This window comes from Canis lupus, chromosome 25, assembly GCF_048164855.1.
Source record: "Canis lupus baileyi chromosome 25, mCanLup2.hap1, whole genome shotgun sequence".
In the NCBI taxonomy this organism is placed as follows: Eukaryota; Metazoa; Chordata; class Mammalia; order Carnivora; family Canidae; genus Canis; species Canis lupus.
In genome coordinates, this window is record NC_132862.1 from 17,688,654 (window position 1) to 17,711,190 (window position 22,537).

At 44.2% G+C, this 22,537-nt stretch overlaps 1 protein-coding gene across 8 annotated transcripts in view; it reads left to right on the plus strand.

Moving 5' to 3' along the window:
* The first annotated feature begins 19,616 nt into the window (after positions 1-19,616).
* Positions 19,617-22,537, plus strand: part of CAPRIN2 (caprin family member 2) — a 43,044-nt gene continuing 40,123 nt past the window's right edge. For 4 of the 8 annotated variants that reach the window (XM_072798462.1, XM_072798463.1, XM_072798467.1 and 1 more), the window contains exon 1: positions 20,919-21,184. In XM_072798462.1, coding sequence (XP_072654563.1) covers positions 20,933-21,184 — 252 coding nt within the window. In that variant the 5' untranslated portion in view covers positions 20,919-20,932. Of the gene's footprint in view, positions 19,818-20,918; positions 21,185-22,537 lie in introns of those variants that run through there. The other 4 variants (XM_072798464.1, XM_072798466.1, XM_072798465.1 and 1 more) reach the window with 2 other exon arrangements.

A 22,537-nucleotide genomic window follows, 5' to 3' on the forward strand; every position in this document is an offset into this window, starting at 1 on the left:
CTCACCCTCAAGCCATCAGCAAACATGCCCAAGTATCTTTTTCAATATTCTTCACCCTCTAATTTTTTGCTTTCAGTTTGAGGGCTGGAAAACTGGAAAACAAGCTTGTCAGAACTATGATTTTTTGTCAAAGTTTTGTTTATTTGAGTGAGTGAGTGAGAGCACAAGCTAGGGGAGTGGCAGAAGCAGACTCCCTGCAGGGCAAGGACCAACCCCCCGCCCCCCCCCCCCATTCAGGGCTCAATCTCAGGACCCTGGGATCACAACCTGAGGTGAAGGTAGGCGCTTAAATGACTGAGGTGCCCCACCACTGAGGCTTTAAATAGCAACACCCAGTTTTGTTTGCTTGTTTTTACATGAGAGACACAGAGAGAGTGGCAGAGGGGAGAAGCAGGCTCCGTGCTACACGTGAGACTCGATCCCGATCCCGGATCTCCAGGATCACGCCCTGGGCTGAAGGCGGAGCTAAACCGCTGAGCCACCCGGGCTGCCCCAGCCACACCCAGTTTATGCTTGCTGTCCTAGCTTAATTATTCATGATGCTCCATTTCATCCTCACAAGGCCCCATTTAGATGATAAATCCTATGTTATGATGAAGTTTTGGAATATAGGTGAGGTCTGGAGCCAATGACCAAGAAAGAATTCTTGGTATGTCTTTGGTGCAAATGTGGTTTTATTAAACACAGGAACAGGACTGATGGGCAGGAAGAGTGGCTGCCCAGGGCCTGTGAGGGGTGGCTGATTATATACCCAGGGGTTGGGGGAAGTAAGCAAATGGGGAGATTTCAAAAGGATCTTCATATGCTAAGGAGGACCTACAAGATACTGGAGGCCTTGCCATTGTCATGTTAAAGATTGCTTTTCCCTCCAGGAGGTATTAACTTTAAGACAATTGGAAACTTCCTGAAGAATGTCACACATATCCCACCCTGGGTGGGGTCCTCTGTGGGATGCAGCTGTGCTTTGTCCTCAGCTAGCCCTGCTGCTTCATCTGTTACACTAAGTCTAGGGGACCAAGGCCATGCTTAAAAATAAGAAAGAAATTCTCTGAGGTTCAGAAACTGAGAGGGTGTTCTGGGCCTGAATATACATGGAATCAGATAAAAGAGAAACCAATGATCCATGATTGAGGTGAGAAAGAGTATGATCACAAAGGATCAGTGACCAAGTGGGCCTCATGCCTGGTGGCTGTCAGGCCTAGAAGAGGTCTAGGGGAAACTGGTATGGGGAATAATGGGTTACTGGAGCAAAAATAGTGACTTCAGGTGGAAGATTGCAAAAATGGTCACAATATACCTCCCACCAAGACATGGTATCTTTCTCCACCCCTTGAATCCCGGGCTGGTCTTTTGACTTTCTTTGAGCAAAAACATGTGATGAGAGTGACACTATGTGATTGTAAACACTGCTACTAAGTGAATAAGCCTTAGCTAGCCTGAGGGAAGATAAGAGATCACACAGAGAAGGACCAAGGTGCCCCAGCTGTTAGCTAGCCACCTGTCAGACATGTAAGTGAGGCTACTTAGGACCAGCCAAACTCCAGCAGACCAGCCAACTGACTGCATGTGTAGCAGCTGACTACAAATGCATGAACAGGACCATAGAACTCTCCACTGAGCCCAGTCCAAATTGCTGACCCACAGAATTGTGAACTGAATAACCGGGTGTTATTTTAAGCCACTGGGCTTTGGGATGATTTGGGACGCAACAAAGCTAACTAGTATACCAGGGACCCCTGGCAAATATCTCCAACTTCCACCGTTCGAAGGTCTAGGCAGCATGTCTTTGGGGCTATCTGTGCCAGGCAGGAACAATGCTTGGGACAGAAGGGCAGTGACCATATATCTAAAATCCCTACCTCTGAAAAATTGAAGATCACTGAACCCAGAAAAATCAGCCATGAAATATCTTACCCAAGAAGATGTGTGTTGTCCCTTCTTCCAGAAGATAAATCGTGTATATTGCAAAATGAGATAAGAACAGAGTAAATTCTGCCAGAAAAATCTAATTTAATAAATATCTTTATTCAGAAGCTATTCATTTTTGTTATTTAATGTTGCTGTTGAAGAAGAGCCTGCCCATTAGGCCTGTTCTTCTATGAAACTCAAGTACTAGAGTTACAAGTGAATTGTTACCACAGCCTATAATTGTTGCCCCGGGAGAGGTTATAAAACGAGAACATTTCCCCCCTTTGAAGCAGACACTTGGACATGCCACAGATTTGGCTGTAAATCGCAGACAAACCCCCTGTTTCATTGCCAAGGTAAGTAAATGAGATCAGAACTGCTTACATGTTCCCAAAAAGTAATTCATCTCATCAGCACAAGGCAACATCTGCTGCTGGTCTATGTATTCACTTTTTTGTGGAGGTGAAATTCACAGATTACAGAATTAACCGTTAGAAACTGTACAATCCCCTGGCATTTAGTGCATGCATAATGTTGCGTCACTACCACTTCTCTCTAATTTTTTTTTTTAAGATTTTATTTATTTATTCATGAGAGACACAAAGAGAGAGGCAGAGACACAGGCAGAGGGAGAAGCAGGCTCCATGCAGGGAGCCCGACATGGGACTCGATCCTGGGTCTCCAGGATAAGGCTCTGGACTGAAGGCAGATGCTCAATGGCTGAGCCACTCTCAGGCATCCCTCTCTCTAGTTTTTTTTTTTTTTTTTTTTAAGTTCATTTTTTTTTTCATTTATTTTGTTAAATTTTTAAAAAAGATTTTATGTATTCATGAGAGACAGACACAGAGAGAGAGAGAGAGAGAGGCAGAGGGAGAAGCAGGCTCCCTACATGGGACTCGATCTTGGGACTCCATCCCGGGACTCAGGATCAGGCCCTGGGCTGAAGGCGGCACTAAACCGCTGAGCCACCTGGGCTGCTCCCTCTCTCTAGTTTTAATACTTTTTCATCACAGAGGTGCTGGGTGGCTCAGTCTGTTGAGTGCCTGCCTTTGACTCAGGGCATGACCCTGGGGTCCTGGGATGGAGCCCACATTGCGTTGAGCTCCCTGCTCAGCGGGGAGTCTGCTTCTCTCTTTCTCTCTCTCCCCCTCTCCCCCCTCCCCCTGTTCCTGAGTTCTCTCTCTCTCTCTCAAATAAATAAATTAAATCTTAAAAAAAAAAGGAAATTAAAAAAATACTTTATCATCATAAACATCCATACATTTAAGTGATCACTGCCCACTTCCCTAACCTCCTGGTAACCATTAATATGCTTTCTGTCTTCTGTGGATTTGCCTTTTCTGGATATATCATATAAAGGAATCATTCAGTTATGTGACCTTTTGTGTCTGGCTTCGTTCTTAACATAATGTTTTCCAGGTTCACCCAAGTTGTAGCATATACCAGTACTTCCCTACTTTTATGATTAAGTTATATTCCATTGTATGTATGTATGACAATTTCTGCATATATTCATTGATGAGCATTTGAGTTGGTTTTATTTTTTGGCTATTATGAATAATGCTGCCATAAACATTTGTGTACAAGTTTCTGTGTGGATATATTTCATTTCTCTTGGGAATATACCTAGGAGTGGAATTGCTGGGTCATGTGGTAATTCTAAATAAAACTTAAAAAAAAAAAGATTTATTTATTTGAAAGAGCGAGAGCGAGAGAAAGAGAGTGGACAGGTGAAGGAGAGAGAAATGCAAGAGGACTCCCTGAAAATGCAGAGCCCAATGCAGGCCTCTATCCCAAGACCCTGAGATGAGACCCAAGCTGAACCCAAGAATCAGGTACACATCCGACTGCACCACCCAGGCGCCCCTATATATAACTTTTTAAGGAATTTTCAGCATTGTTTAAGATAGAGAGTAAAGGGAAAAATAAATTCTCTTTAACAGTCTTCTGTGTCTCAGTATTCTGAAATGTTGGTGCCCTGAAACTTTCTCATTATCTATTACAAAGAATTAAAAACAGGCCTAAGGGGATGCCTGGGTGGCTCAGCGGTTGGGTGTCTGCCTCCGGCCCAGGGCGTGGTCCTGGAGTCCTGGGATCAAGTCCCACCTCGGGCTCCCTGTGAGGAGCCTGCTTCTCCTCCCCCTGCCTATGTCTCTCTGCCTCTTTCTGTGTCTCTCATGATTAAATAAAAAAAATCTTTTTTTTTAAATTTTATTTATTTATGATAGTCACAGAGAGAGAGAGGCAGAGACACAGGCAGAGGGAGAAGCAGGCTCCATGCACCGGGAGCCCGACGTGGGATTCGATCCCGGGTCTCCAGGATCATGCCCTGGGCCAAAGGCAGGCGCTAAACCGCTGCGCCACCCAGGGATCCCTAAATAAATAAAATCTTAAAAAAAAAAACGGCCTAAGAAGAAAAAGATTGCTGTTATCTACAAACGATGCTCAAAGATTAGAAAAAGACATCTAAAAATTTGTTAGGCAAATAATAAAATAGTATTAGAGGTGAACAATCTTAAAAGAGATCAACGAAAACATTTCATAGTGATAAAAGGAACCTCAATCCAAGAGGATATAATAGTTATGACATTATGTGCAACCAGCCACAGGTCTATGATACACACAAATCAAAGGTAGATAGAGGGCAGCCCTGGTGGTCCAGCAGTTTAGCACTGCCTTCAGCCCGGGGTGTGATCCTGGAGGCCCGGGATTGAGTCCCACGTCGGGCTCCCTGCATGGAGCCTGCTTCTCTCCCCCTCCCTCTGCCTGTGTCTCTGCCTCTCTCTCTCTCTCTGTCATGAATAAATAAAATAAAAAAAATCTTTTTAAAAAAGGTAGATAGAACTATAAGGAAAAACAGACAAATTTATAGTTTGAGATTTTATTATTTTTAATTAAAAAAAGATTTATTTGACAGATGGAGACAGCACAAGCAGGGGGAGAGGGAGAAGCAGACTCCCCACTGAGCAAGGAGCCCCATGAGGGGCTCTGTCCCAGGACCCTGAGGTCATGACCTGAGCTAAAGGCAGACCCTTAACTGACTGAGCCACCCAGGCATCCCTAGAATGAGATTTTATTTTATTTTATTTTATTTTATTTTTTTAATGTTTTTGTTTGTTTTTTTTTTTAATTTTTATTTATTTATGATAGAGAGAGAGAGAGAGAGAGGCGCAGAGACACAGGCAGAGGGAGAAACAGGCTCCATGCACCGGGAGCCCGACGTGGGATTCGATCCCGGGTCTCCAGGATCGCGCCCTGGGCCAAAGGCAGGCGCCAAACCGCTGCGCCACCCAGGGATCCCTAGAATGAGATTTTAAATATACTTTTTTTGGAGACTGACAGAGGATATTTGTGAAAAATCAGTGTTTTGAGAATTCAACTGACACAATTAACAGGCTTCATCTAGCAGGTATATATGCAAATCTGAGCCAAATGCACTGCTTCCTAACCAGTAGTTTCTAAGCAGTTGTTTGGCACATGCATGGAGCTGAAGCCAAGATGCTTGGCTAGTGTTGCAGAAGGAATGCTGGCTGATGGTGCCAGGGAGTTGTGCTTTATTCTATCTCTATCAGCTTACTCAATGGCTTGGATCACTCAAGCCCTTGACCTCAAATTTCTCATCAGTAAAATTCATAGTTTTACTAAATTCAGTTAATCAGGCAAGTATATATACTGAGTGTCTAAGTTGACTCAGACACTAAGCCAACCGGGGGAATAAAATGTTAACCCAGACACAGTCTTTACCTTCAAGGAGCTCAGCTTACTGGTGAAAAGTTTTTTCTCATGCAGTGTACTTTTCCAAAGAAAAATGTGAAGTCGGGGTTCTTTAGAACCCTTCTTGCAGAGTAAGTGATGCCTCAGTGGAGACTTAAGCTTGCCTGTGAATGAGGTAGACAAATGGGGGGGGGGGTGGAGGGGAAGACTTCAGGCCAGGGGTCTGAGGTGTGCAAAGGCCCCAGATGAGGGAGAGCTTGGCCAGTCCAGGGAGTCAGTTCGCATGGTTGGAGGGCTTCATTCTAGCGGGAGGATAAGTAGCAGGTGGGTTGCAGAGAGGGCCCCCTCTGAAGAGGCCCTGTGAGTTTTCTCATGAATCTGGGCATTATGCTATAAGCAATGGGGAGCCATCGAAAGATTTCAGATGAAAGATATGGCAAGAACAGGTCCATTTCTGTATCGGTTAGGAAGGATGCTGTGTGTAAGTTTGGTTTTGAGGAGAATAACTACCATGACTCATTCTTCAGGTTACATATTGTTAATTATATTGAATCAAAGGCGGCAGGGAAACATACTTGTTTCTCATACCTATAACTTTGGATTGATGAATCAATGTTGAATGAATTTTATTTAAACCTACATTTATAAATATGTATATATAAACAGGCATACCTCATTTTATTGTGCTTCTATTGCACTTCATAGTTGTTGTTTTCTTTTAACAGACTGAAGGTTTGTGGCAATCCTGCATTGAGCAAGCCTATCCGTACCATTTTTTCCGAACAGCATCTATTCACTTTGTGTTTCTGTGTCACATTGTGGTAATTCTCACAATACTTCAAACTTTTTCGTTGTTACTATGTTTATTTGGGCGACCTGAGATCAGTGATTACAATGCACTGAAAGCTCAGGTGATGGTTAGCCTTTTATTTTATTTTATTTTATTTTTTATTTTTTATTTTTTTAAATTTTTATTTATTTATTTATTTATTTATTTATTTATTTATTTATTTATTTATGATAGTCACAGAGAGAGAGAGAGGCAGAGACACAGGCAGAGGGAGAAGCAGGCTCCATGCACCAGGAGCCCGACGCGGGACTCGATCCCGGGCCCCCAGGATCACGCCCTGGGCCAAAGGCAGGCGCCAAACCACCGCGCCACCCAGGGATCCCCGATGGTTAGCCTCTTAAAAGATACTTTTAATCTTAATAAACTATTTTATTAAAAGATTTTACTTATTTATTTGACAGAAAGAGAGAGAGAGAGAACACAAGTAGGCAGAGCAGCAGGCAGAGGGGGAGGGAGAAACAGTTTCCCCACTGAGCAGGGGCCTGCAGTGGGCCTCCATCCCAGGAGGAGACCTGAGCCGAAGGCAGATGCTTAACCAAGTGAGCCACCCAGATGCCCCCCCTTTTAAAAAATATTTTATTTATTTATTCATGAGAGACACAGACAGAGAGAGGCAGAGACATAGGCAGAGGGAGAAGCAGGCTCCATGCAGGGAGCCCGACGTGGGACTCATCCTGGGTCTCCGGGATCACACCCTGGGCCTAAGGTGGCACTAAACTGCTGAGCCACCCAGGCTGCCCAAGTGCCCCTTAACAAAACATTCTAAAATTAAGGTATGTACGTTGTTTTTTAGACATAATGCTATTATACACTTAGCAGACTACAGTTTCGTGTAAGCATAGCTTTTATACTGCCCTGGGAAACCAAAACATTCATTGGACTCATTTTATTGTGACATTTGCTTTATTGCGGTAATCTGCAACCGAACCCACAATATCTGCAAGGCATGCCTATATATAGCTATTACCACTTTAGCCTTGCCACTGGGCTCACTAGGGTAGACAGCCCAGGCCCTTTTATTTCAGACAGAGTTGCCCTTGGCTTTCCTTATCTGCCCACGAATACTTCCCATGTGCCTGACAGGTGGTAGTTGCTAAGGTCTGTCAGAGGAAAAGACTACCCCTCAGGGCCTAAAAGAAAGGCCAGATTGAATCCTTACTGAAGAACAGCCTTCTCCAGCGAAGCAAGGAGCTGATCTAGCTAGTGTTTGGGAAGTGTGGAGTCAGGGATTAGTGGAGTTTCAGAGGCAGGAGGGGGTTGATGCCCGCTGTGGAAACCTGCTTGTTGTTTAGACGAGAACAGTGTGAGCTGGCTGGCTTTCAAAAACACGGGGCCATTTCTGGCTGACTTTCAGAAGTGTGCTCACTTAGGGAAGTTGCCATTGATTCATTAAACTGAGGCAAGCTGTTCAGAACTGGTTCTGGTGGTTCCTTGTCTCTCTAACTACAGGACATTTCATCTTTTCCTAGGAGTGTGGGAACTTCTTTATTTTCAGGTCTCAGCCTTGAAGAAAATTGTCATCTCTGTGGAGGATAGACATGCAAGTCACACAGAGATTCGGCCTACCAGAGAGGTTAAAAGCACAGGTTTCTTGTTAAACCTGAAAGATTGTATACGTATACTCGCATTCACCTCTGCTCCTTCCTGAATCTCCACCGAGATGACATTTAAGGGATTAAAATAGAGTTAAACCTCTGAGGAAGAAGAGAGCTGGAGGGGGGACAGCAGAAGAACAGTTGAGAGATGTCAATCAAAGTTTGAAAGCCAAAAAGCAGCTGGGCAATTACTAACTAATCTAGCCGACCAGAGAAAGCTGAAACCATGCTGCCTGCAGAGGGGAAACCAAGAAGCAAAACCTTGCTTTAGGAACCTAGAAAATCTCAGGAATCATGCAGCCAATTATCTCTGAAGGTAGGTTGAGAGCAGGGCTGAAAAAAGAAAGATAGGTTGAAATTCTAAATGGAGCAGTTAGGTCCCAAATCCCTTCTCACACCACAGGCAACTGATCAATCTCCCTCTGCCCCAGGCAGAAAAGGGAAGGGTACTGGATGGAAGGACTCTGAGCAGTTAGGTCCCAAATCCCTTCTCACACCACAGGCAACTGATCACTCTCCCTCTGCCCAGGGGAAGAAAAGGGAAGGGTACTGAATGGAAGGACTCCGAGTTCAGGCAGGGGGGAATGGCAGGGAGCTCTGCAGAAAGCAGGGGGACTAAGTAGAAATCAGTATCTTGCAAAGTAAGATTCCCAAGCTTGTTCCCCTAACTTGATTCCCAGAATGCTGGCAGCCAGGCTGACTCTTGACAAGGTCAGGAACTGGAGGGAGAACTTAACCCTGGGGAAAACGAGCACTCCAGGAAAAAATACCTGGACGTGCAGACGCTTTTGAGAGGAAGTGTACTGTACCCCCCCATGAATGTCCCCAGGGAATACTTTTGCAAATAAAGTCTACTGCTCTGACCTCCCCCATCATCGGATTTTCTTGTTAGGTTTAATGCCTCACCTTTTTTTTTTATATTATATTTATTTATTTGAGAGAGAGAGAAAGAGCATGAGCAGGGGGGAGGAGCAAGAGGAGAGGGAGAAGCAGACTCCCTGCTGGGGCTTGATCCTACAACAGTGAGATCATGCATGACCTGAGTAGAAATCAAGAGTGTGATGCTCAACTGGCTGAGCCACCCAGGTGCCCCAGGAAATACTCTTATTTTTAAATTTAATTTATTTTTTATTTAAATTCAAGTTAGTTAACATATAGTACAGTATTGGTTTCAGGAATAGAAATTTAGTGATTCATCACTTACATATAACTCCTAGTACTCATCCCAACAAAATATTCTTATTTTTAAAGAGGTAATTCACTGAATTTGTTCTGGCACAGACATCTGCTTTAAAGCTTTAATTAAAGCAGCATGGTTTTAAAAAGATTAGTTTCCAATAGGCTGAAAAATATCAACATTGTGGTGAGCGTGAGACATATTGGGGAACATTTAGATCAAGAAGTAGCTCAATTACTTTTGGGGAGGTAGAGCTTGCCCACCCTACTTTTGCCTGATTTTAATTTCAAACAAAGAGAAACCAAGGAAGGCATTTCAAATTGGACATCTGGAAAGGGACACTGGAAAGGGAAGTAGGGGAGTGATACAGAAAAAGTAAAACAGCTAATGAAAGGTCCATTATTAAGCTAGCGACTTTGTGGGAGAATTCTGGGAGATAATGCAACATATAAACTTCAGAACTACCCCACCTGAGGGATGAAGGACCTGAAAAGTCAGGGGTGAGGGCTGCTGTGTATGGGGGTGGGGAGCGGTAATTATCTGTGCACCTGACCTCACCCACAATCCCACAGAGCACCTTCTGCATTTGGGGATGGGAAGGGTAGGTCCTGAGGCAAAAGGATGCAGATTCTCACAGTTGTAAATCACAGGAGCACACTGACAGGTCTTAGGAATGTGAGCAGGGCACATGGCAAATGGTACACAAGTTAATGAGGCTTAGGAAAACAGACCTCATTGTATGTTGCTGACGGGAATCTAAATGGTACTGCTTTTACTGGGGGTGGAGGGATTTGGAAACATTTATCAAAGTACGACAGATTCAGTAATTCTGTTTTTGTTTTGTTTTGTTTTGTTTTGTTTTAGTAATTCTGCTTTTAAGGATTTTTCTTCTCCAGACACTCTCACAAATGTGCAAAATGGCACATGAGTAAGACTATTCATTGCGGCATTGTTTGTAAGAGCAAAAGGTTAGAAATACCCTTAAAATTCTTAACTAAAGAATGGGTTAGATGGGGCAGCCCCGGGGGCTCAGCGGTTTGGTTTAGTGCCGCCTGCAGCTCAGGGTGTGATCCTGGAGACCCGGAATCAAGTCCCACATCAGGCTCCTTGCATGGAGCCTGCTTCTCCCTCTGCCTGTTTCTCTGCCTCTGCGTGTGTGTGTGTGTGTCTCTCATGGCTCCTTTGACAGTGATATGGGATGATTGCAAAGATATTGCATTAGGTGGGAAAAAAAAAAAAAAAGCCAAGCTGAAGTGGTCTTTGTATGCAAACATTTGGCTAAAAGAGATGGTCATGGGAAAATATATGTGTGCATTCACCATATATGCACAAAAATCTATAGAAAGATACATAGAAAAAAAGAAAAGAAAGAAAGATACATAGAAAATGCTGGTGGCTTTGGAGGAAGGGAAGTGAGGATAAGCCGGAAGGGAGACATTTCCTTCTGCAGAGTGGCTGTGCTGCATTAGCTATTCAAAAGTAAAATTTAAATAATTTACAATGAACATTTTATCTTGAGGGCAGTAGGGAACTACTCAAATTTTGTTTTGATCTTTCACTGATGATAGAGAAGTGATGTGATCAGACCTGTTAGGACAGACTGGCAGTTAGGAGGGATGCAGGGGGCATCCCTGGGTGGCACAGCGGTTTGGCGCCTGCCTTTGGCCCAGGGAGCAATCCTGGAGACCTGGGATCGAATCCCACGTCAGGCTCCCGGTGCATGGAGCCAGCTTCTCCCTCTGTCTGTGTCTCTGCCTCTCTCTCTCTCTCTCTGTGTGTGTGACTATCATGAATAAATAAATAAAATCTTTAAAAAAAAAAAAAGGAGGGATGCAGGGCTTCAGGGAGCCAATGACCGAAGAAAGTAAAGGTAGGAAGAAAAGTTTCATTTCCAAACAATTCCAAACAACAGGGAAGATGATGTAGCTGTTCACCTCTCAGACAATGTACCTGGGTCCATGGGAGACTCGGTCTGAAGGTAATAAGCGATGGGATATGTATTGTGTTTTTAGATTCTGGATGTCCATATGGCATCCATGCATCACAGCAGCCTTTATCTTCTGCAAGTCAACTTGTCTGGAACTCACACATCTTCTTATACTAACTCTCACACACCAGGCCAATATTTCTCTTGCCCTAAATCATCCCCTGCCATGGGCAGCCCCGATGGCCCAGCGGTTTGACGCCGCCTTCGGCCCAGGATGTGATCCTGGAGACACGGGATCGAGCCCCATCCCACGTCGGGCTCCCTGCATGGAGCCTGCTTCTCCCTCTGCCTGTGTCTCTGCCTCTCTCTCTGTGTCTCTCATGAATAAATAAATGAAATCTTAAAAAAAAAAAAATCATCCCCCGCCAACTAGAAATCACTCTCTATAGTGTGAAGCCGCTCAAATTATTCAGACTAACCAACCCTAACCTGATTACTTTGCTCTGCTTTGTCTTTTCTGCAGAAACCCCAATTACAGCCCTGGCCTGTGCCTTCCCTTCACTCCTGTTTCTGCCTCTTCACCAAAACCTGATGCTTCCCACGTGGCCCTGTGTGGTGTGGCAGGCGCCCTGCTCATGGGAAATGTAAGTACCACGGATCTTCTTTCAAAGGCATTGACCTTTCTGTGCTGTCATTCAGTCACCTCCACAAATTAAAACCCCAAAGGTACAAATGAGACAATATCTCATTTTGCATAACAAACATCACTTGGTGCAAATTTTGGGGTCTAGAAGAGTGCAAAGAACCTCACACTGTTTTCTATCCAGGCTCCTCCTAGGAAATCTGAGACTCTGAACTCAACTGAGAAAGTAAGTGATGTAAGAAAATGAGAGAGCAAGATTGTTTTGTTTGTGGCCCAGTTACAGAATTAAACCCAGGTGAGACAAGGATTTCTGAGATAAGAAAGAATAAAAGACCCAGGAACCAATGAATTAAACCACCTGGCAGCTGCAACAGTTCCAATGCATGAAACATGAATTCTGGTCCCCCCAGGGGAAATTTTCATGGTTAGGGCTTTCCTTTGCTTTCTATGCTTCAATGCTCTCTGACATAAGAGTATATAAATTTCCACTTATGACAAAACTAAAACCAGAGTCCTTTAAAAAAAAAAAAAAAAAAGGATCCCTGGGTGGCGCAGCGGTTTAGCACCTGCCTTTGGCCCAGGGCACGATCCTGGAGACCGGGGATCGAATCCCACGTCGGGCTCCCTGCATGGAGCCTGCTTCTCCCTCTGCCTATGTCTCTGCCTCTCTCTCTCTCTCTCTCTCTGTGACTATCATGAATAAATAAATAAAATCTTTAAAAAAAAAAAAACAAACAAACAAACCAAGAAACCCCAAACTTTATTAGGATAAAACCCACACACCATATGTGTTAGTTTCCTAAGACTGCTATATAACAAATTACTACCAACTAAGTGGCTTAAAACAACAGAAATTTATTCTCTCACAGTTCTAGAGACTAGAAGTCCAAAAATCAAGGTGTCAGCCTGGCCATGAGCCCTCCAAAGATTCAGGTTAAGAATCCCTCCTTGCCTGTTCCTCTAGTTTCTGGTGGTTGTCAGCAATCTGGTTAGCTCTAAGGTTTTATTTTTATTTTTTTAAAGATTTTATTTATTTATTCACAAGAGACACACACAGAGGCAGAGACACAGGCAGAGGGAGAAGCAGGCTCCATGCAGGGAGCCTGACTTGGGACTCGATCCCAGGATTCTAGGATCACGCCCCAAGCCAAAGGCAGATGCTCAACTGCTGAGCCACCCAGGCATCCCACTATCTCTGTCTTTGAATGGCTTTCTTTTCCATTTCTCCTCAGTGTCTTCAAGTTTCTCTCTTCTAATGAGGACACCATTCGATTTGGGGCTCACCCTCATCCAGTATGATCTTACCTTAACTTGATTATATCTGCAAAGACCTTATCTCTAAGTAAAGTAAGGTTCTCAGGTACTGGAGGTTAGCACTTCAACATATCTTTTTTTTTTTTTTCCAACATATCTTTTTGGTGGACACAAATCAATCTGCAACACTGTACAATTCACTCACTGAAAGTTTACAATTGAGTGGTTTTTAGTATATTCACAAAAGTATGCAACCATGACCACTCTCAACCTTAGAACATTTTCATCACCCCACCAGGAGACCCTGTACAGTTAGCGGTCCCTCTTCATTTCCCCTCTAAAACTACCTACAAGGGAACCCTGGGTGGCACAGTGGTTTGGCGCCTGCCTTTGGCCCAGGGCGCAATCCTGGAGACCCGGGATTGAGTCCCATGTCGGGCTCCCTGCATGGAGCCTGCTTCTCCCTCTGCCTGTGTCTCTGCCTCTCTCTCTCTCTCTCTCTGTGACTATCATAAATAAATAAAATCTTAAAAAAAAAAAAAACTACCTACAAGCCCTAGACAATCACTAATTCTTTTTTACTGTTGAATAATATTCCTTGGTATGAATATACCACATTTTATTTCTCCACTCATCAGCTGATGGGCATTTGAGTTGTTTCTCCCTTTTGGTTATTTGAATAATGCTGCTATGGAAATGTGTGTTTAGAGTTTTGTGTGGAGATAGGTTTTCATTTCTGGTGGTATAGATAGCTAGGAGTATATACTTGGCATTGCTGGGTCATATGGAAACTATGTTTAACTGAGGAACTCCCACACTGTTGTCCAAAGTGGCTACACCATTTTACATTCTCACCAGTAGTGTATGAGAGTTCCAACCAATTTATCCACATCCTTGTCAACATTTGTTATTATCTATCATTTTAATGGAGCCATCCTTGCAGTTGTGAAGTGGCATCTCACTGTGTTTTGATTAGAATTTCTTTGAAGAACAGTGATGTTAAGCATCTATTCATGTACTTATTGGCTATTTGTACATCTTTGGAGAAATTCCTAAATCAGATTTTTTACCCATTTTTAAATTGGTTTGTCTTTTTATTATTTATTTATTTAAAAAAGATTTTATTTATTTATTCATAAGAGACACACAGAGAGAGAGAGGCAGAGATGTAGGCAGAGGGAGAAGCAGGCTCCATGTAGGGAGCCCGATGTGGGACGCAATCCTGGGACCGTGGGATCACACCCTGAACCCAAGGCAGGCACTCAACCGCCGAGCCATCCAGGGATCCCTGTCTTTTTATTATTTAGCCTAAGAATTCTTCATGTATTCTTAGATAAAAATATATAAGGGGTACAAGGGTGGCTCGGTTAAGCTTCCAGGTCTTGATCTCAGGATCGTGAGTTCAAGTCCTATATTGGGCTCCACACTGGATGTGGAGCCTACTTAACAAAAAATAGTAAAAAAAAATGAAAAAATATATATTGTATATAACACAACAATATATAATGCAATATATGTTACTGGTGATACAAGTGCTTTTTAAAAAAAAAAAAAAATTTATTTATTTATTCATGAGAGACAGAGAGGCAGAGACACAGGCAGAGGGAGAAGCAGGCTCCATGCAGGGAGCCTGATGTGGGACTGAATCCTGGGACTCAGGGATGACGCCCTGGGCCAAAGGCAGGCGCTCAACTGCTGAGCCACCCAGATGTCCCGGAGATACAAGTACCTTATCAGGTATGCGATTTGCAAATATTTTTCCAATTCTGTGGATTGTCTTAATTTTCTTTTTTTAATACAATATTATATTCACATTTATGTAATATAACGGAAATACAAAGGAAAAAGCTAAGGTTGTCTCAATAATAAGGGATAGAGCTTGCTTTTTTTTCAACTTTTTAAAAAGATGTTATTTATTCATGAAAGACATAGAGAGAGGCATAAGGAAAAGTAGGCTCCATGCAGGAAGCCCCATGTGGGACTGGATCCCGGGATGCAGGGATCACGCCCTGAGCCAAAGGCAGACACTCAACCTTAACCACTGAGCCACCCAGGCATCCTGGAACCTAAATCCTTTTAAAATTATCTATTGACATCACCACTGAGTAAGGATTATTGATAACATCTTTAAGGATTTACTTCTTCTTTGGGATCTGGTTATTCTTTGTTGGTCACAAGTAGCTGTTGATAACTAGACACCCTCCCCACCCACGCCTCAGGGTAGGGTGGCCTAGTTTGTTCCTTTATCATCTCTGGTTTCCTTACACCTCGGCATTTTTGGGATTTTTGTGAGCCGGCTTCCCAGGCCCCCTACCTAGCCCTGCCTAGCCCTGGTTGTCCCTAACTCATTATTATCCAGACATTTTTAAAAACTTCACATAATATCATGTTAATTAATATTCTGTAAAAAGATTATTTTATATCTGGTTTTCCTCAGGCTATCAGTAGAAATGCTGGTCTCTGTTCTGCCAGAAAAGCATCAAATGAAGATACCTCCGTGAAGGATATGTTTACATGGCCCCTTACCAAGAGATATGCTTTTAACTTTTTTCTAAAAAGATTTTATTTTTAAGTGATCTCTATACCCAAAGTGAGGGTCAAACCCACAGCCCCAAGATCGAGAGTTGCATACTGCACTGAGCCAGCCAGCTCCCTCAAAATATGCTTTTTCATAAATGAAGTCCTTAAAAACACTGTTAAGCAGGTATTATTATCTCTGCCTTAGAACTCGAGGACCCGAGGCCTCGAGGGAATTTGGGTAACTTATTCAAAAGATCACCCAATTAAGTAAGGGGCAGAAGTCAGAATGAGATCTAGTTTTGTGTGGCTCCAAAGTCTGTGTTGTTGACACTTTACAATATTTGGAAGTTGTACAGAAACTGTATATTTATGGGGTTGATATTATTGACCACACACACATTCACAAGTCCTATACTGATTATTTCTCTACCGAGAATTTTTATTTCATATATATATATATTTTTTTCATATCTCTATACCCAATATGGGGTTCAAACTCATGACCCCAACTGAGCCAGCTAGGTGCCCCAAGCATTTTTATTTCAAAGGGATTCAAACGTGAAGCACTATTAGTGCATTTAATTTCAATAGTAGAAAAGCAGTATAAACCAAACCACTGGGAATGTGGTACTATGATTTTTTTGTGTGGTACTATAATTTTATGAAAAAATATGCCCACACGAATATTAACTTTAGAAGCTAGAGGAATTCTCTCAAAAATGCCTGAAACTATTGTGGCAACTATTTTTCTGCCTGAAGTCAATATTGGCTAGTCCTTTATTTTCATAAGTTTCTCTCCTCAGATATTTGAAAAGACCCCTTATGAATCTTGAAATCATGTGAAAGTTCAGTATTTTAAACAATTTTACTTTGTTAAATGTTCCCTAAGAATTTCTTTCTTTCAGACAGCCCGGGTGGCTCAGTGGTTTAGTGTCGCCTTCAGCCCAGGGCATGATCCTGGAGTCCTGGGATCGAGTCTCATGTTGGATTCCCTGCGTGGAGCCTGCTTCTCCCTCTGCCTGTGTCTCTGCCTCTCTCTCTGTCTCTCGTGAATAAATAAATAAAATGTTAAAAAAAATAAAAAAAGAATTTTTCTCAGTCTTCTTATTTTTCTTGATCCTTTTTCTTTTTCCATGTTAATACTTTGCAAAACCTTGTAGAGGTTTTGAAACAGATTTCTTTCTCCTCCCTTCTTTTCTTTTTTCTTTTCTTTTCTTTTCTTTTCTTTTTTTCTTTTCTTTCTTTAAAATTTATTCATTAGAGAGAGACAGAGGGGCAGAGACCTAGGCAGAGGGAGAAGCAGGGCTCCATGCAGGGAGCCCAATGTGGGACTCTATCCTGGGACTGGATCCTGGAATTAGGATCACGCCCTGAGCTGAAGGCAGAGGCTCAACCGCTGAACCTGAACCACCCAGGCGTCCCTTGAAGCAGATTTCTTGTTGAGAAGCAGAATTCTATCATCTGTAACTAAACCTCTAAGATCATTTCTTGAATCTCCACTCATATGCTACCAGCTTCAGCATCCTTTGGTGAATTAATCTCTCCAGTTTCAACAATATGAAGCTACATTAATTTTAAGTGACTGCCCAGTATAACCTTCCCTGCAGGAACCATACATTTGCCAGACAATGCATATTTAAAACCTTCATTTTCAAAGGTTGTAAAGTTTGGCTGTTTTTATAGATATCAAACAAACCATCCATTATAAGTCTTTAGCATTTTTGTTTTTCTATTTTACTGAGTTGGTTGTTTTTGCTACTTATTACTGACAGCTTTCACTGAATTCCCACTCAGCTCCAAGAGAGCAGGTGTACATTTTTCTCACTCACCATTATATACCTATCACCCAACACATAGCAGATGCCTAATATTTGTCTCCCTTCAGGTTTATTGAGATATAACTGACATGTAATGATAAATATTTGTTGAATGAATGAATGTATGTATTCTTTCCCTATGGATTGGAAAGGACATTTAAAAAAATCACATTTTAAATATATTATTATTTTTATTTTATTTTATTTTATTTTATTTTTTTATTATTTCTTTGCTAAGCTTGGAGGTGACTTTCCGCAAATACTGTCTCATAGGTGGTAAGACAAATCAAGGTACTGTAGAAAATAGGGAGTCGGGGAGGGGAAAACCGACAATAAATTTGTGCTTTGGGCATGTTGTTCCAAAATAAGCCAGATTCACTGGCTTAAGAGATCTTCTCTAGCAGGAAAGCTTTCTGAATCACTTTTTTTTCTCTTTTTCGGAAGACATTACTTCAACATTATCTACTGAGGTACAATCTCCTGCAAATGTTATGTTATGCTTTATACAGACTGTACCTTACTGGACTTGAAATTTAATTATTTTTGTTTTTGTATTCTTTCTTGATTAATTTTCTGAATCCATTTTGGGAAATAAATCCATACAGAATTACTCCAAATTATGCCATTTAATGGAATATTTAGGACCTACGGCCAGATCTATATGACTCAAGGGATAGTTTTTTTTTCTGGTCAATTAGAAGGCAATTATTTCATGATTAATATGCCTGAAATACCATTCTCAGGTATTGGTTCAGGCTACAGCAGTCATAACCTGTGCTGTAACTTTGTGGCTTCCTATTATTTTATTTTAAAGATTTTATTATTCATTCATGAGAGAGACACAGAGAGAGAGAGAGAGAGGCAGAGACACAGGCAGAGGGAGAAGCAGGCTGCATGCAGGGAGCCTGATGTCAGACTGGATCCCAGGTCTCCAGGATCACGCCCTGGGCTAAAGGCGGCGCTAAACCGCTGAGCCACCCGGGCTGCCCTTGTGGCTTCCTATTAATCCAAAAGCGTGTCCTTCACATTAAAAAAAAACTATATCCAGTTTGTTGGTTTCCCTTCATGTTCAGAAGTTCCTGTTCTCTCTAGTTACAAACAATGAAACAAACGTACAGTCGAATATTTGTCTGACCCTCAAGGTCACATATGGGATTCAGAGATTCAAAGCTAAAATGCAACATTAAAGGTACAATTTCTTCAGGAGGGATAATAAGCTGCAAACACTGTATCAAGGAATGTTAAAAATCGTGCTAGTTTTTGTGTGGGCTTGACTAACACTTTTAAAACTAGACCTTTGTTTCTTTGTATTTTGGAATCTCCTCTATTCTTTTCTTGCTAGTCTAAATACATTTAATCAGAGCCTCAGGGACGGGACCTAAATGGGGCCTAATAGCTGGACACATGTTGGGGCCCAGATGTGGCTGGGTGGTTTTTCTGCCCCCCACCCCCCTTACTCGTTTGGTATGAGAAACACCATGCCTTCCTTCAGAAATACTGATGTTTCCAGTCTTTTCATTTTATGCAACCTGATCAAGATTGTTGTCTTTTCTCTGACCGCAAACAGATCCACCTGCTTCGAAGCAGCAAATGACACAGCCTTAACAGACATAAATCTTACACTGAGGGTTGCGCGGAGTCACTCACTCTGTTTTTTTATTTTTTTATTTTTATTTTTATGGCAATGGTGACTGGGGGCATCCTGCTCCCACAGGCGGAGTCCTTTCTGAAGAAACAGTGCTCTCCCCCCCATCCTGCCGGGAAGGATGGAACCCGGGAGGACGTTCCAAGAAGGAGCGAGCGCCTAAAGCCCCGGAGGCTCCCGCTCGGCTCGCCGGCATCCCATCAAGGGCGCGCTGCCCTTTTCCGACGATGGAGATCACCTGCTCAAGGTCGCGCCTGCACTAGTCCCCGCGCGCAATCAGCAAGGTCGGGCGGGGCCGCTGGGGCTGCCGGCGACGCGCAGGGCCCACCTGGAGCCCCGCCGTCTGCGCGAGCGCGGGGAGGACGCGCCCCCTGGCGACCGACTCCGCGCCGCAGCCGGGCCGGGACCGCACGACCTCGGGGGCCGGGACCCGCGGCGAGACGGCGGCGGCGGCGGGCCCGGGGGCACCGGAAGGGGGCGGGGCCGGGCGGCCCGAGGCTGCGCGTGCGGGCGGGCGGGCGGGCGGGGGCGGGGCGCGCCTATATAAGCCCCGCGCGCGGCGGAAAGGGCGGGCCTGGGCGAGAGCGGCTGAGTCGGCGGAGCGCCCGGCGCCGCAGACGCCGCCCGCGAGGACAGGGAGGGAGCGGGAGGAGGCGGGGGAGGAGACGCGAGTGCGGGGTGGCGCCGGTCCACCTCCGCAGCTCTCCTGGCTCCCGCCGGCTTTCGGAGGCGGGCCCGGGCTGCGGCGGCGGCAGCGGCCTGCGGAGGTGAAGCCGGGCTGCGGCGGCCTGGGGCGCGGGGCGGCGCGGTGGGCAGGGCGAGGCGAGGCGAGGCGAGGCGGCCGCCGCGGGCAGGAGGTGCAGGGGCGGCTCGGCATCCCCGAGGCGGGGCCGGAGGGGGCAGGTGGCCCGGGCGGCCTCCCCGGACGCCCCTGCAGAAGCGGCTCCGGGAACTGCCGTGGGGAGGGCGGGGGTCGCTGCGCGCGCCCCGGGGCGAGGGGACCCTGCGGGGACGAGGATGCGCGCCGGCGTGCGCGGGGCCCTCCCGCCCTTGGCCTCGGGGGTGCCCCGTAAGAGGCTGCGGCGGGCGGGGGGGCGCGGGGAGCCCTGGCCCGCCGGCGGCGTAAGCGGGAACCTTCACGCGGGTGCGGCCTCAGGGCTTGCGGCTTAGTCTAAACCGGAGCAGAAAGGCCACGCGGGGCCTCGCAGGTACCTCGCTGCAAACGTCCAGGTAGCGACGGACTTGCCCTGCAGGCCCCGGAGCTGTTTAAAGGGGAAGTTTAGGGGTCTTGTTCTAGAAGCTTGCTCCTTGGTTAGCGAGTGAGGCTCCACGAGAATTGTGTGAGTTGTGTGTTCGGGGTGGGGGTTTTCGTGTAAATGGCGTTGTTTGTAACTGGGTTTGGGGCTGGCGGGGAGGGATAATGGGAAGAGGGTTGAAAGGCTGCCGAACGGTCCTAATGGGGAGAGCCTGTTTATTTATTTTATTTTATTTTGTGTGTGTGTGTGTGTGTGTGTCATCGTTTGACCATGGAAATTATTCAGAATGTGGATGGCCGAGACGAGAAGAGAGGAGCTCTGATGCCCTTGCTTGATTTAGCAGTTCTCCCTCCGTGGAAAGTTGAATTTCTGGAAACGTCCCCCGTCTTGTAGATTTTTGCCTGCGTAAAGGCGCTAGGGCTTGGCACTTAATCGCCTTAAAAGTAGTGAGATGGAAGCATAGTACCTAAAGCATCACTGGGTTTTGAGCTCGCTCCTGTGGAAGAGAATTCCGGGAGAGTGGGTCTAGACTTCTCAGGGAACTTAAAGCTTTGCTTGTAGTCTTAATTTTCTTGTACACCTAACTTTTTTTTTTTTTTTCCCTTGCTTCAGCTTCATCTGTTTCAATGGTGCAACTCTCTTCATCTCCTTTTGGTTACCAGTCACCTTCAGGCCATTCAGAGGAGGGAAGAGAGGGGAATATGAAGTCAGCCAAGCCCCAAGTGAACCACAGTCAGCATGGGGAAAGCCAGCGGGCCATGAGCCCCTTGCAGTCTACTCTCAGTTCTGCTGCCTCTCCTTCCCAAGCATATGAGACCTATATTGATAATGGACTCATATGCCTTAAACACAAAATTAGAAACATCGAGAAAAAGAAGGTAACCTTCCCTCCCCCCATCCCCTCAATGTGCCGTCTTTAATAAGGGTCAGGGAACAGGCATTTTTACTTGCTGTCAAGGCTCATAGGTATTCTTTCCTGAAAGATGTAAATTAATCTTGGGATTTGGTGGCTGAAAACCTACAAGCAGGTTAAATATTGGGTACATTAAACGTTTTCTGTTTGCTTTTTCAGTCTAAATAAAAATATTGTTCATAGTAAAATTATTATGCCTGCTGCTGTTGAAATACTTGAAGAGCTAGCAACTTTAGATCAGATTCTTTGAGTGTAGAATTGTTTCTTTTCATAGATGAGTAATAGCCTGATTTTTTCTTTAGCTTGTTTTCCTTGTGACTTTCTGCAGCAGTTGATATTGCAGTATAACTGCTGCAGTCATTGGAAGCCTCAACGATGGTAGAGCCAGAAAATATTTTAGCACTAATTCTTGTGTTGCTAGGTGATCGTTTGCGATTGGTGGGTGAAAGCATTGTAGAAAACCTTATAAAGAGACTCATTATCAGCCTAACCTTACAGTAAATGCTGATGTAAAGATCCAACTCATTCCTCATTTCCTGAGTCATGTAGCCTGTGAAACAGGACTGCACGTTGCTTTGTTGTGTCATGATTCTTTTTTGCTTGTGATAATAAAGTGAGTGATTGACTATCTGGGCCCGGGAACTCTTTAACATATTTTTATTCTACGACCTAGTTAAACCTTAGGAAAGTTAGCTTTTAACGGAGGAGTGTAAGATTTTTCAGAGTCTAGTTGACTCTGTTTCTTTTCCTCCCTTTCTCCCCACCAGGAAGATAGTGAAGAAAGACCAGTTACTAGTAGCTTCTCTGTAGCTCTAGCTCTCACCAGTTGTCTTTTGAATGCATGTACTTGATCACAAGTGTGATAAGGTGAGTGTGCCTGGGTCAGCACAAATTCCCTGCCACATGGGAAACTAGTCAAAAGATCTATTCAGAGCAGGATCTGTTGATGGAGACTCAATGTCTTCCTCCCAGGCGGAGGAACTACATATATTCGTATATTTGTGCTCTCCAGCTTAACTATAGTACTTCTTTAATTTTGAATACTTATCTGGTCAGTACCAATGCTTTTGTTTCAAGCTTTTGAGAAAGCACTTTAAAGCTATAAAGGCAATATGGGAGGAGCCTAAATGTTGCTTATAGAATACCATAGTGGGGCATGTCATTCTTATAGGGGCAATAAATGCAATTTGTTCTGTATTTACTGAAATACCAAATTTAATATGAAAAGCTTTGAGTTAAAGCTTTCATAATGATAGAGAAAAATATCTTTTACATTTCTGTACTTCCATTATGAAGCTTGCTATTGGACAAATGCCAC